The sequence below is a fragment of the Equus quagga genome, chromosome 1, assembly GCF_021613505.1.
Source record: "Equus quagga isolate Etosha38 chromosome 1, UCLA_HA_Equagga_1.0, whole genome shotgun sequence".
NCBI lineage: Eukaryota > Metazoa > Chordata > Mammalia > Perissodactyla > Equidae > Equus > Equus quagga.
This window is the reverse complement of record NC_060267.1, coordinates 145,860,395-145,875,316: the sequence shown is the minus strand read 5'-3', so window position 1 is coordinate 145,875,316 and position 14,922 is coordinate 145,860,395. Positions and strand designations below refer to the sequence as shown.

The 14,922-nt window shown below is 46.7% G+C and overlaps 1 protein-coding gene across 3 annotated transcripts in view; it reads left to right on the top strand.

Moving 5' to 3' along the window:
* Nucleotides 1–14,922, top strand: part of XYLB (xylulokinase) — a 49,708-nt gene that overhangs the window by 5,276 nt on the left and 29,510 nt on the right. For all 3 annotated transcript variants that reach the window (XM_046646622.1, XM_046646608.1, XM_046646614.1), the window contains 6 exons: nt 6,349–6,418; nt 8,215–8,295; nt 10,458–10,544; nt 11,179–11,307; nt 12,135–12,200; nt 13,558–13,630. In XM_046646622.1, the coding sequence (XP_046502578.1) occupies nt 6,349–6,418; nt 8,215–8,295; nt 10,458–10,544; nt 11,179–11,307; nt 12,135–12,200; nt 13,558–13,630 (506 nt within the window). The remainder of the gene's footprint in view (nt 1–6,348; nt 6,419–8,214; nt 8,296–10,457; nt 10,545–11,178; nt 11,308–12,134; nt 12,201–13,557; nt 13,631–14,922) is intronic.

Genomic DNA, 14,922 nt, shown 5'->3' with positions numbered 1-14,922 from the left:
CCCTGGGCTTCTCTCCCTGGGGCGGTCCTAATTCGTACCATAAAAAAAGTCCACTGGGTCGTATAGTTTGGCATGTAGGCCAGGTCACCTTGGGCTTCTCTAGCTGGGGCAGCCTTAATCCACATCAGTCTCATCTCTCTTCTCCTGCCCTCCTCTACAGATAACTTCTTTAGTTGGTTTGTTGTGTGTCCTTCCAATGTTCCATATAAATGGAAATAAAAGCAGATAGGAATATTTTTATTTTCTCCCTTTCTTACACAAAAAACCATCCTGTACACACCATTCTGTACTTTGCTTTGTTCATTTCACAGTAATTTGGTCTATGTTTCCATGTCAGTACGTAGAGCTTCTGTGTTCTTTTTATAGGTACGTAGTATTCCATTGTGTAGGTGGACCATCTCCTATCAAAGGACATTGAATTATTTTCAGTGAAAAATGATGCGGTAAATTACCTTACATATGCCATTACATACATGTGCCAGTTTATCTGTAAGATAAACTTTGGAAATAGAATTGCTGGATCAAAGAGCAAATAGATTTATAATTTTGGAAGATGTGGCCAAATTGCCTCCCTTAGGGATTGTATTGATTTCACCCCCCAACAACACATGGCAGTGCCCGTTTGCCTACAGTGCTGCCAATTCAGTCTTGTCATAAAAGAGTTTTCGGTTCTTTGACCATCAGAGAGGTGAAAAATGGTATCTCTGTGTAGGTTTACTTTGCATGTCTCTCATGAATGAAGTTGAGCATCTTTTCTTATGTTGAAGAGCTACTTGAATTTTTTTTCCTGTGAAGTTGTTTTCATGTCCTTTGCCCATTTTTCTGTTGGATTGGTTATCTAGTTCTTAGCACATCTTTTTGTTGTTGGTGCCGTCGAGTTGATTCCCACTCCTAGAGACCATGTGTACAGCAGGGCAGAACTCTGCCCGGGCTCTTGCGCCATGCTCTCATTTTTCAGCGGTGTATCAGATAATGCTCTGTTGCTCTTCTTAGGGTTTTCATGGCCAGTTTTCTCGGGAGTGGGTGGCCAGGTCCTTCCTCCTAGTCTGTCTAATCTGGAAGCTCTGCTGACACCTGTCCACCACGGGTGACCCTGCTGGTATTTGAAATACCAATGATATAGCTTTCAGCATCACTGCAACACACAGCCACCACAGTATGACAACCAACAGATGGGTGATGTGGTTCCCAGACCGGGAAATGAACCCAGGCCACAGTGGTAAGAGCACCAAATCTTAACCACTAGACAACCAGCAACTCTTTATATATTAGGATAATTATCTCTTGGTTGTTAAATTAATTGCAAATGTGCTTCTCAGAGTTTTGTTTGTTTTTGACTTGTGTGTGGGTGATGGTTGATGTTGCCATACATGGGTTTTTGTTTTTTATGCCATCGAATTTCTCCATCTCTTCTATTGCTTCTAGATTTTGAGTCAGTTTAAAAGGCCTTCCTTATTCCACGATTATGAATTACTTCACCTGTGTTTTCGTCCAATTCTTGTAGGATTTCAGTTTTCTTACATAAAAATATTTGAAGTTTATCTAGGTACATCGCATGGCATTTATATCCAACTTTAGTTTTTTTCCAGATGACTCTCCAGTTGTTTTAACACCATTTTTTTAGAAGTCCATCTTTACCTCTCTGATTTGAAGCACCAGCTCTATCATATGCTGAATGCGTATGCACATTTAGATCTATTTCTGGGCATTTTCTTTTATTCCATTGGTTAGCAGGTCTGTTCATGAGCCAGTAACACACAGTTTTAATTATTCCAGCTTTCTAATATCATTAATATCTGGAATTGTTGGTCCCCTCTCATTGTTCTTCTATTTCAGTTTCCATGGCTATTCTTTCTTGTTCTTTTTTGATATGTACCTTAGAATTAGCTTTTAAGGTTCCAGGAAGCAAAATTGTTAATATTTTTATTGGGATCATTTTACATTTGTAGATTAACTTGGGGAGAATTGGTGTATTTATGAGACTGAGTCTTCCTGCTAAGCATCTGCTGTGTCTTTCCATTTGCTCAAGTCTTCTTTTGAGTATGCCATGTGTGTTTTAATATGTTTGACATATGGATTTTGTACATTGTAGTATACTGCAAAAATGACCACAATTCTCCACCCCTCCCTGTACCCCTGCCCTCTGCAATGTGACTTTCCAGCTCCTTCCATCAAGAGATGGAGTCATTTCCTGACTTGTTGATTTTAACCAGTAGAATGTGGGGGAGGTGACACTGTGCCAGTTGTAAACCCAGGCCTCAAGAGGCCTTGTGCACTTCTGCTCTCGCTCTTGGAACCCTGTCCAGCCGCCACATGAGCAAGCTCAGGCTAGCCTGCTAGTGGGTGAGAGACGTGTGGCCTAGTTGCCCACATTTCCCCAGCTCAGAGAAGCAGAAGCCAGCCTCCAGAAGCGGAGCCCCCTAGCTACTGATAGCTGACCACAAATATGTGAGTGAGCCCAGCTGAGCCCAGAAGGACCACCCAGCTGAGCCCAGCCCAGTAACTGACCAACAGAATTGTCAGCTAAGTGAGCTTAGTAGTTTCAAGCTGCTAAGATCTGAAGTAGTTTGTAACAAGGCAAAAACTACCTGGTGCACATAATTCTTTTTAAGCTTATTTCTAACTGTTGTATCTTTTTACTATTGTAAAAGAGGGGTTTTGTGGCAGAACAGACCAATTATCCTCTAAGCCCATTTCCTCTTCCTCCTGGGCACACTCCTGTCTTCCCTGCAGTTGTGTTAAATGTGACTGCGCCCTAACCAGCAGTACGTGGGAGAAAGTGAACAGCCTCTGCCAGACTAGTCCATATGAACCTCCTTGCCATCCTCTGCCCTGTCGCTTCCTCTGCTCTGTGGCTGGATGTGAGTGTCCAGAGCAGCCGTGGAAGCCACTTGGAAGATGACAGAGCCACCATCCTCCTGGCTCCCTGAATAACTGCATGGAACAGATTTCCCTGCTCTCCATTCCTGGTCCCCACCACCCCATGATTATGAGTGAGAAATAAACTTCAACTGTGTTGAGCCATGGAAATTTTCTTTTCCTTAATACAGGTTAATACAGGTTTTTTTCCCCCATCATATCTTAAAAAAAAACAAAACAGCTCTATCAAGATATAATTCACATACCATAAAATTCATTCTTTTAAAATGTACAATTCAGGGGTTTTTAATATATTTACAGAACTGTGTAACCATCACTGCTGTGTAATTTTAGAACATTTTCATCACCTCAAAAAGAAGTCCTTGGGGCCGGCCCTGTGGCCGAGTGCTTAAAGTTCATGCACTCCACTTCAGCGGCCCAGGGTTTCACGGGTTCGGATCCTGGGCGTGGACATGGTACCACTCATCAGGCCATGCTAAGGCCGTGTCCCACATAGCACAACCGGAGGCACTCACAACTAGAATATAGAACTATGTCCTGGGGGTGCTTTGAGGAGAAGAAGAAGAAGAAGAAGAAGAAAGAAGATTGGCAACAGATGTTAGCTCAGGTGCCAATCTTTAAAAAAAAAAAAAGAAATCCCATATTCAATAGCAGTCATTCCATATTCCCCCTCTCCCAGCCCTGGCAACCAAAATCTACTCTATCTCTATGGATTTACCTATTCTGGACATTTCATATAAATGAATTTATATAATACGTGGTGTTTTTTGACAAGGTTCTTTCACTTAGCGTGTTTTCAGAGTTCATCCATGTCTTAGCATGTATCAGTACTTCATTCCTTTTTATAATAAGCTCGATAATATTTCATTGTATGGATAATACTACATTTTGTTCATCCGTCCTCAGTTGATGGATATTTGGGTGGTTCCACTTTTTGGCTGTTAGGAGTAGTGCTGCTATGAACATTCATGTATGTTACAGACTGAATTGTGTCTCCCTAAAAAAACCATGTTGAAGCCCCAACCCCCAAATGTGACTATTTGGAGTTGGGGCTTTTGGGGAAGTAATTAAGGTTAAATGAGATCATAAGGGTGGAGCCCTCCTCCAGTAGGACTGGTGTCCTTAGAAGAAGAGGAAGAGACACCAGAACTCTCTCCCCTCTCTTCCTGAGTGTGCACAGAGGAAAGGCCATGTGAGGACACAGCGAGAAGGCAGCCATCTGCAAGCCAAGAAGAGAGGTCTCACCAGAAGCTGAGTTTGCTGACACGTTGATCTTGGACTTCCAGCCTCCAGAACTGTGAGAAAATAAATATTCATCGTTTAAGCCACCCAGTCTGTGGTATTTTGTTATGGCAGCCCAAGCAGACTAACATAGTGTACATGTTTTTGTGTGGACTTGTTTGCATTTCTATTCATTTCATTTCACTTCTGTTGGGTATGGAATTGATGAGTCATGTGGTAACTCCATGTTCAACATTTTGATGAACTAACAGACTTTTCCAAAGCAACTATACCATTTTACATTCCCACTAGTGGCATATGAGGGTTCCAATTTCTCCATGTCCTTGCCAACATTTGTTTTTAACTATCTCTTTGCTTATAGGTTATAGCTATCCTGGTGGGTGTGAAATGGTATCTTATGGTGGTTTTGATTTGCATCTTTCCAATGACTCATGGTGTTGAGTATCTTTGACCATTTGTATATCTTCTTTGGAGAAATGTCTATTCAGACCCTTTACCTATTTTGAAACTGCATTATTTGTCTTTATTATTGAGTTGTAAAAGTTCTTTACATATTCTGGATACAAATCTCTTATCATGTATATGATTTCAAAACTTTTTCCCATTCTGTGGAATGTGTTTTCACTTTCTTGATGGTCTTTTGAAACAAAAGTTTTTAATTTTGATAAAGTATAATTAATCTATTCTTTTCTTTTGTTCCTTGTACTTTTGGTATAGTATTTTTTAGGTTTTGGTGTTAGTTTTATATTTATTTTATAAACAGAATTGGAAAATTTTTCTTCTTTTAGGTGCTCTGGAACAATTTAAATAGTATTAGAAGTATTTGTCCTTTAAAGGTTTGGTAGAATTTTTCTGTGAAACCATTTGGGCCTGATGCTTTTGGTGATATGGGGTAGCTCCAGTCTTCCTTCTTAGCAGGAATTGCCAATTTTCAGTTGTTAAATACATCGTGGAATGTTTGGTTGCAATTTTCGTGTGTTTTGTAAAGGCAACATATTTTTCTGATGAGTTTTTATTTTCTGTAGGTAAGTTTACTGCTCCTTTCCACCTTTTTCCTAATAGTATCTTTAAAAAAAAAAACAGTATTATTGAGTACAATTTATGTATGAAAAGAAGCATCCATTAAAATGTACAGTTCTATGCATTTGACAGAGGCAGACCTAGACCTGTGAAACCACCACCACAATCAACATACAGACTCTGCATCACCCTCAACAGGTTTTTTGTGCCCCTTTGCAGTCTGTCCCTTCCTCCCTGCTGGACGTGGGAAACCACTGATCTGCTTTTTCACAACAGGTGGATCTGCGTTTTCTAACATGTTATACAAATGGCATCGTGGAATATGGACTCTTTTGTGTCTAATTCCTTTGCTCAGCGTGATCAGTTGAGATTCATCCGCGTTGGTGTGTGTATCAGTAGTTAGGTGTTTTACTGCTCTGTAGTACTCTGTGACGTATATACCACAACTTATCTCTTCACCTGCTTAGGGACAGCTGAATTGATTCCAGTTTTTGTTATTACAAATAAGACTGCTGTGAACATTTGTGTACACATCTTTCTATGGACTTACGCTTTCATTTCTTTTGGCTGGATACTTTGAAATAGAATGGCAGTGTCGCATGGTTATCTAATAGCATCTTGGTATGGATTCTGAGCCTGGGTTTTTTAAACTTATAGTTGAAAGGCTTGGATTTTATCAAATCAGCTATTTGCATGAGGGTCTTGTAGGAAAGAGGAGGGTAGGGAGAGGGGTCCAGGTAACCTTCCAGGGCTTGTAATCCAAGGACTCCCTGGTCTGATAGCCAAGAACTTTTCCCACAGACACAGCACGTCTCTGTAGCCACACCTCTTCTACCTCCCCAAACCCAGTGAGTTTGGGAGGGCCTCTAATCCAACCCCACACTCCCCAGGTCCCTTCCTGGTCACTGAACCAAGTGACACCTTGCTTCCTTCCAGGGTGACCTCTTACATTAAGGCTTGTTTTTGTTGGTGCTTTCTGAGAATTGCTAGCTCTGGGCCACTCTGGCCAATTTCCATGGCTTCTCTTTCCCTCTTACCCAGCAGTCATGCCTGTTCAATCTGGAGTTCCTGCTTGAGGTTGGGGGTGGGGGCGTTTCTCCTTCCACTGGGGGTATCCAGGATCTGCCACCACTGTGCACCTGCTGGCTTTGCAGTACTCAGCCTGCCTGAGGCTCTATTCCATCTTGTCTCTTGTTGTCCTTGTAGGACTCAGGGTGGAGTTCATGTTCATGAGAATGGGCTGACAGTGACTTCTCCTGTCCTGATGTGGGTCAAGGTAAGCACAGGGAGTCCTGTCCCTCTCCCGTCCCCAGCAGACCTGGATCACTGGAAATTTTCTAGGAAGCCTGAACATGGCAGCTCATGAGACATCTCTTGAGACCAGGTCCTCATGGGGAAGTGGAGTCTGCATAGTTCCTAGGGCCGGACTCAGCCTCAGCTGGTGTCACTGCTCCTGAGCTGAGAGGATTCACAAAGGGCTTCCAGGTCCAGAGCCATAGCAGCTGGAAAGCCCTGCCAGTAACCATCTTTAAAATACCACAGAGCAAACCTTTCCCAGATACTCTGCAGTCAGGCCCTGTGGCCACCCTTGTACCCTGAGATCCAAATACAGCCCTAGGGGTCTTGGTGCTCAGCCCCAGAACCTTCATTCAGCTCCAGGGGCAGAGACACTCAGAATGGTGGCATATGACCTGACCAGTCAGGCTGAGACCAATCTGAAGCCAGGCCTGTCTGCTCAGGACCAACAAGAGAGGAAGATGCCTATTACCAAATCTAGGTGACCCATGGGGCCATAGGATCAGGGGTGTAGACAACACAGACAGGCATGAGAGGGCCAGAGGCTGCCTCCTATGCCACACGGGACCCAAGATCCTGAAACTAGAGGTCAGCCAAAGGTAGCACTTAATGTGTCTGCCAAAAGCTTTTCCAGTCCTCCAGTAACTGCTTAACAATTCCCTGTCTTTCTGTTAAGGTAACTAGTGTGATTTCTTTTTTGTCAGCCTGACCCTGACTCATACTGGAGGAATGGCGTAAAGGATGAATTTCCACCAGACAGGCTGGCCAGAATGTACTTGATAGGGCTGAGCTATACCAAGGGGAAGTAGTGGTGGGGATAGGGATGATAGGCACGAGTTGGTGTCTAGAGTCCCAGTGATGACATCAAGTGCTTCTGATAAGACAAAGCCTTAACTCTGGGGAGGTAGCAAGTGGGTAGAGAGCCAGACTTGGTATTGGGGCCAGGGTGATTTCTGATCCTCAGCAGCCCCCCAGGACTGGACCTGTCCTAGCTTTGCCATTCCCTGCTGCAGCTGTGCGCCTCTCCTCGCCTGAGGTTTGGCAGCAGAGCCAAGTTGGCAGCCACAGCCAAGGCTGTGAAAGGTGCCCTCCTAGCATAGGGTGCGGATGGCGGCTCAGGCCAAAGTTCCAGTGGCTTCTTTACCCTCAAGAAAAACCCAACCTGCGATGACTCTAATTCCTGATGTGAAATCCTAGAGGAAGTATCAAGCTCTGCTGGGCAGCACCATCCATCCCACCCATGGGGTCTTGCTAGAAAGGAGATTCCAACCAGATGGTGGAGGGTGGAATGAGGGGTTGGTACAAATGGCCACCATTTCTACCTGCTCCCTCCAACCTTGCACTCTTGGACACAGGGAGTCTAGGCCTGGATCCCCCTTCTGATGGGAGCCCTCTGCTTCACTCTTCATTTCTCCACTGCAGTGAAGTCATGTCACTAATATAGTGCGTTGGAAATGCAAAGAAAGGAAACCAAAATTTGAGTCACCTTGTTTTTGCTCTTCCTGAGTGCTTGGAAGTCACAAATTGGAGAAGCAAAGTTTGAGCATTGATGGTTTATGATTCTATTTATTTAAAATATATTTAGCATAGTTCACCTTTGCGTTTGATTGATGCCTGCCTGTTTAGTAAATGTATTCTGATGCTTACAAATCCCCAGCATCAGTTCCTCTTTCTCACCTCCGCCATAATGGCAAGCACTTACATTGCAATTTCAAGGCTTGTTTGCCTAATTCAGTGGTTCGTCACAGTCACGGTGGATCCTGTTTTTCTTCCCAGGCTTTGGATATCATCTTGGAGAAGATGAAGACTTCGGGCTTTGACTTCTCTCAAGTCCTCGCCTTGTCTGGGGCAGGCCAGGTGTGTTTGCAGCAGCATCCATCCACCACATGAGGGCAGCTGTCTCGCGCAGTGGTGCCGGTGCTGAGGAGACGGCTCCCCTGGAGGGAAGGTGCTCGCTCTTGAGAACCACTGCACACATTCTGTTAGTAAAAATCGCTACAGCCGTTTGACCTTGGAGGATGTATAGCTTGGCTCCTTGCAAAAAGATCTGAGACAGTTCTTACAATTAAGCACCGTGCAAATAGGACACTGGGTGAGGAGAGACTGGATAGAGGTCATCTAAGGGGATGGAGGAAGCATCTGACATGAATTTATTATGATTGTTTGGGGGCACTAAAATTGTTTTCTATTTCATGGAAGTAAAAGCAAAGTCAAAAATTATACTAATAATGATAGTAGATTTAGTAGTATAGATATTAGTAATAATAATAACAAAGAACATTGACTGAGCCTACTTAGTGTATGCCACTATCTAACTTAATCCTTATAACGATTCTACGAGGTGGTATCGTGGAGTGGTTAGCACAGGGGTTCTGGTCAGGCTGCCTGGTTTGATCCCCAGCCCTGCCATTTACAAGCAGTGGCCTGGGCTCATCATCCAGATTTCTCTTACCTCCATACCTTCATCTGCCATAGGGTCAATGTGAGTGTTAAATACGTAGAACAGTGCATAAAATTTTATTTAAGTTTTAGCTACGGTTTTTATTATCATTGCCATTTACATGGGGAAACTGAGGCACAGAGAGATGATGTCACTTGCCCAAGGTCACATAGCTGCTAGGAGGGAGAGTCAGGACCCAAGTGCAGTCTCGTCCTCTGAATCACTTTGCTCCATGCTGGATTAGTTCATTTTCACATCCTTGTTAGAGAGCACTTGCTAATTTTTCTGGAGATGCCTCTTCTTCCCCTGACCTAACAGGAATTTATTGCTCCTGTCCTTGGTAAACTGGACAGATTCCCTGGGGGATCTTTTCCGCTTCTCTCACCTGAACCCTAGGCCTAGACATCCTCTCCCTCCTAGGCATTGCCCCCCTGTCCCTATGGCCCAGCGTCCCATGAACACCTCAAACTTATGTCCCAGACTGAGCGCTCTGTCTACCCCCAGAGCTCCTCCTCCTTGGCTTCCCTTTCTTGGGGCATTCTCTCTATCCACCCAGGACCACGACCCAAGCGTCATTCTTGACTCTTCCGTCTTCCATCCCCTCATCCATCTAGGGGTTCCCCACGTTGATTTGTACATGACAATGCATCTACCATCTCTTCTCCACCTCTGTTTCTGTTGCCCCAGGCCTAGTACCCATCATTTTCCTCTGGACTCTGCTACAGCCTCCTTGCCTCCAGCCTACTTCTCCATGACTCCCACAGGCTCTTTCATACTTTCATCCCTGGCCACATCACTCCCCTGCTAATCTAGAGTCCCCACCATCTCCAATATAAACCCCAACCTTCTAAGCATGGATGTCAAGGCCCTGGTGCTCAGGCTGCCACCACCCACTCCAGCCCCATCACCTACCTCCTGCCCCAGCCTCAGGCCTGCTGCTTAGAATACCACCCTTCCTTGTACCTGCCAGACACCTCAGGTTACTGTCTGCATGGAGTGCCCACACACTCAACTCTGGGATCCTTTCCTGATCATCACTTCCACCTCTCCATCTATACCCCGAGCTGGTTAGATGCCCATCCTCTGTGTTCCCACGGCCCTGTCACTGCACCTCCAGGGTTTTGTAATTATACATTTGTGTCTTTTTCCCTGACTCAATTCCAATATCCTGCAGAATAGGGACAAGACTGCCTTATTCATCTGTCCCATGCCTGTCATGATCTAGGTGCTAAATAAATGTTGTTGAATGAATGAATAAGTGACTGAATGAGTGAATTTCAGGTAATATTATGAGTAATATATTTAAATGCTATTTTACAAAGGCACCAAAATCCAGACCAATAATTGTTTCTTGGACCCTTACTCCAAGTTTTGCGGTGGACAGGGCAGAGTTCCTCCCCATTCTGTAGAAATGAGACCCAAGTCTGATAAAGGTGATGAGCTCTGTGACTGAGAAGTGGTAGAGGCAGGCTTGGAGCCCAGTTCTTTGGCCTGTGGTCTAGGGTCTTTCTGGGTCTCCAGGAGGCTGTGACACCATTGTGTGACCACGTGAACATGTGCTTGGGTTTTTCCTTGACAGCAACACGGAAGTGTATACTGGAAGACTGGGGCCAGCCAGGTGCTGACAAGCCTGTCACCAAACCTCCCGTTGCATGAGCAGCTGCAGGTAACTGGGCATGCTGCAGGAGTCAGGGAAACTTCTGTAGACGGGGGACAAGGGCTCCGAGCCCTGTGGGCCCTGAAGTCTGGGGCTTTTTTGCATTGTCAGGTGTGTAGGCAGGTGGCTTGGGCAGTAGTCCTGTAAGCATGGTCTGCGCTGCCTCCCTGTGATGGACTTACCTGGTGTCTAGACAGAGGGCTAACAGTCCTTATCACACGGATCCCCTCCTGCCCAGCATGACTCGGGCAGGTTCTGCCCTCACGAATCTCCCCCTGGGACATGATGCCTCCCAGGGATGCTGGGAAGCCAGGCTCTGGTCTCTCCTTTTCTCCTGGGCTCTAGATGGCCCAGCAGAGCTTCCCTTTGCTGCAGCTGTCTTCCTTCCATGCCCATCTGTAGTGTCACCTGCAGTGCTCCGGCCCCCTCACCAGAACCTTCAACCTCGACCTTTCTGGGGAGACACCCCACTGAGCCAGGCCGAGGTTTGGGCATGCAGAGCTTGTCCATGCATCTCCCAAGGTCACATCTAAGAAAGAGGCGCTCACACCTGCTGTGATGGGCAGTGTCACCGCCAGTGCTGGGGTGGCCCCCAGAATCAGCAGGCAGAGCTCAAGCCTGCGCCTTTGTCTCTTCTCTCCAGGCCTGTTTCTCCATCAGTGACTGCCCAGTGTGGATGGACTCCAGCACCACAGCCCAGTGCCGCCAGCTGGAGGCCGCTGTGGGTGGGGCCCAGGCTCTCAGCTGCCTCACTGGGTCCCGCGCCTATGAGGTGGGCAGCGCCCGCCATGGGCTGGGGACTGGGGCACGTCCGGGGAGGAAGGTCTGGTTGCTGTCTCTGGTCCCTTCTCCTGGGTGTCTAGGAGGACACAGCTGGTGACCTACCCCTATGGGGATCGCATGAGGCTGGTTGGAGCCCAGGACTAGGCACTCTGGCCCCAGGTTCTGATCAAGGCCATCCTGCCTCCCTGTGCCGCCCATCGAGCAAGGGCAGGCCTCCTCTTGTGTGTTCCCAGGTCGGAGCTGAGGTGTGAACACGACTGTGCTCCTCGCATCAAACTGCTATGTGTGGGGGTAATGATGGCACCTCGATTTCAGCCTCTCTAAGCTGGGGGTAAAAATAGGACTGACATTTTGCATAGCTTTGAAGCTGAAAGGAGTCAATGCATATAACACACTTAGTGCAGCTCCTGGCAAAGTTTTAAAAAAAAGAAAAGAGTGCCTCTTTCCTGCTGGCTTCAGCCACGGTCCCAGGGGTGGCTGTGACTGGCCCAGCTCGGGTTGTGCAACTCCTCACTGGAGTGGAGGTTTGGGGGATAGGGCCAACCCTACTTGGGCCACCTGAGGTAAGAAGAGTGTGGGTGAGGAAAGTGCCCGAGGCCCCTCACGGGTGCCCTTGTTGGTCACTGACGGCGCTGTGTGAGGAGCAGGGCTTGTTCAGGAGTGTTCGGGAGGTAGCAAACATCCCCAGATTGGAGGCTTTTTAAAAGCTTTCATTATACTAACTAATACCTAAAGTGTGCCACACTAAAGCCACTTTAGGGAGTTGATCATTCCACTTACCATTTGGGTTTTTTACAATTTTCACTCTTTTTCCAGCGTTTTACAGGAAACCAAATCGCAAAGATTTACCAGCAGAACCCTGAGGCCTACTCACACACAGAGGTTGGTTAAACTTTCCCATTTGGTTAAAAGGCACAGGTGAATTCCTTTTATAATGCTTACTTTTAGCAAAAATACGTCTCGTATGCGTTGGCTAAAAACATTGATTAGCAGACGTTAAAAATGATATATTCAGTTTTCTTATTTTCTCCTTGTTAGGTTATTTCCAAAGAGGAGGGAAGGAGTGGAATTGTGGGAAAAAGAAGTCAGGGGCTTTCCTGTTCAGAAGGGGATGGAGGTCAGGATCAGGGTGGGAGCAGCGGGGACTGGGGTCTTCCTGGGTCCCCCAGAGAGGGAGATCTGGCTGCCCGTTAGGCTCTGTCCACTTGGTTTCCTGTATGGTTAATGCACATGGCTACCAGGCACTTGATTGGCGTGGGGTCATTGTTTTCTTTGGAGATGTGGAAATCTGGACCGATGTGTCCCTAGCTGTGGCCCTTCAATCAGAGCCTGCGTCCCAGGAACCCAGATTCCTTCCTCGATCCACCATTGCTGAAAGCCAGCACTTAATGCCTCCTGAGAAGCAGCTTGACACCCTGGCTAGTGATTTTTATCTCAGAATAATTAGAAAATGATCAGCGCATGTTAAACCAAAGTGCCTTTTTAATCTTGGAAGTTAACATGCAGTTTATTATTGAATGATTCAAGATTCCAGATTACTCTGCAGCAGTAGCCATTAACGTCAGTTTTGGGGGCCAAGGACAATGAAAAACTCACTCCACATTCTGTGTGTGCAACAGAGGTGGCCTGAGGGGCACAGGAAGTGATGGCATTTTCTCCCCTGTCCAAGGGCCATGATTCCCATGTGGACGCACAGACCCTCGGGCTGACATTTGAAATCCGTTATCAGTTCCCCCAGCTCATGTCTGGGGTCTCTGGCTTCCGAGGAGCCAGCTTTCATTTACATTCTTCTGAACCCTCGAGAGTATCTTTGTCGGTTCTGAGTCCTGTGGCTGCACATCCCTCTTCCTTTGTGACTGGTTATAAAGACCACAGAAATAGAGGAAGGAAGTCAGGGCACCCCAGCGTGTGGAGTCCGGGTGGAAGACTCACTTTCCTAAGCATGAGTTTTTCACATGGCTGCTTGTTTTTTGTCTTAGTTGAAATTGCAGTTTTATGGCCCGTCAGAAACTGCAGAGTGAGGTGCTCTCCCAGAGAGTCGGTTCTTGGTATTCCAGCTGCTCAGAATGCTCTTACTGGGGACACTCAGTCCCTGGCATTATGGGGGCATCTTGCTCCAAGTTTCCACTTCCCTCCCCAATTTAAAAGTCTTCTCGTGTTGTGTGTATGTGTCCAAAGTATTCAGTTCTTAGGATACACGGAAGTGAGTCATATCTCACTGTATTTCTTTCTTTTACAGAGAATTTCTTTGGTCAGTAGTTTTGCTGCCTCCCTCTTCCTTGGCTCTTACTCCCCAATTGACTACAGTGATGGTGAGCCTTCAGAATCCTGGGTGTGTGCCTGTAAAGCGGGTCTGTGGGCCTGTGGGTGTGCGAGCAGTGTGAGCCTCATCCACCCTGGGTGGGTGCCAGTCTTCCAGCTCTATCATCTATTGCCTAAAAGGGAGCGTATTAGTTATCTTTTGCTGTGTAACAAGTGACCCCAACGCTTAGCAGCTGAAGACCACAAATGTTCATTATCTCACAGGGTTTCTGAAGGTCAGTAATCTGGGAGTAGCTTAGCCGGGTGTTCTGGCTCAGGATCTCTCATGAGTTGACAGTCAAGCTGGCAACCAGGACTGCAGTCATCTGAAGGCTCAACTGAGGCTTGAGGATCCACTTCCAGAGCTGGATACCTCAGGTCCTCACCATGTGGGCCTCCTGTGGGACTGTTAATGACAATGCAGCTGGGTTTCCCCCAAGCGAGGGATGAGAGAAGGAGAGAGTGGCTAAGAAGAGCCTGCAGAGTCTTTTACACCCTAATCTTGAAGGTAACATACCATCACTGCTGCTCCATCCTACCGGTCACACCAAGCTAGCTAAATACAGGGAGGCAGGGACCTCACAAGGTGTGAACACCAGGACTCAGGGATGCGCAGGGGCCATCTTGGAGCCTGGCTCCCACAAGGAGTTATTTATTGAAGTTCTTGTTCACATTTGAGGAACTCATGAGAGTTGTGAGCTTCTGGAATCCAAACCCTGTCAGAAATAAACGTGAACGATCCCAGTGAGGAAGGAAAGCTGGGAGGAGGTTGCTGAAGGAACTCTTGGATGAGGCTAGTCTAAAAGGTTTTTGAGTAGAAGAGGAGAGCAGAGGGCAGAGCAAGAGCCCAGACCTGTGAAAGTGGCTTCAGAGAAGGGTCTTGGAATGTTCTGGGGCTCCTGGGAATTCACCTGAAGTTTTTGAGTGCTACTGTATGCCAGACGTTATTCTAGTTTTCAGGGAGAGAAAGTAAGGTGACTAAGGAGTGGTCCCCAAGTTTCACTCAAGGTCTAGAGAAGAAAGGTTTCCTACAGCTAGCTCCGAAGAACTCAGACTAGCAGAACCCTAAACCTGGAATCGCCTGTGTCTACCCCGGGGCAGTTAAGTGCTGCTGGGGAAAGTCCCACCGCCACTCCAGTAGGCATTCCAGAGGTTCACGTTCTTTAGCCTCAGCTGGGCCCTCCACTCCGCTCCCCTCAGTCTCAACTGAGAAGTCACCTCCTAAGTTACCAGCTGTCTAGCCTCCTCACATGGGCACGTGACTCCATCAGCGTCCCAGCCCAGCTCTGTCTGCTTCCACCTT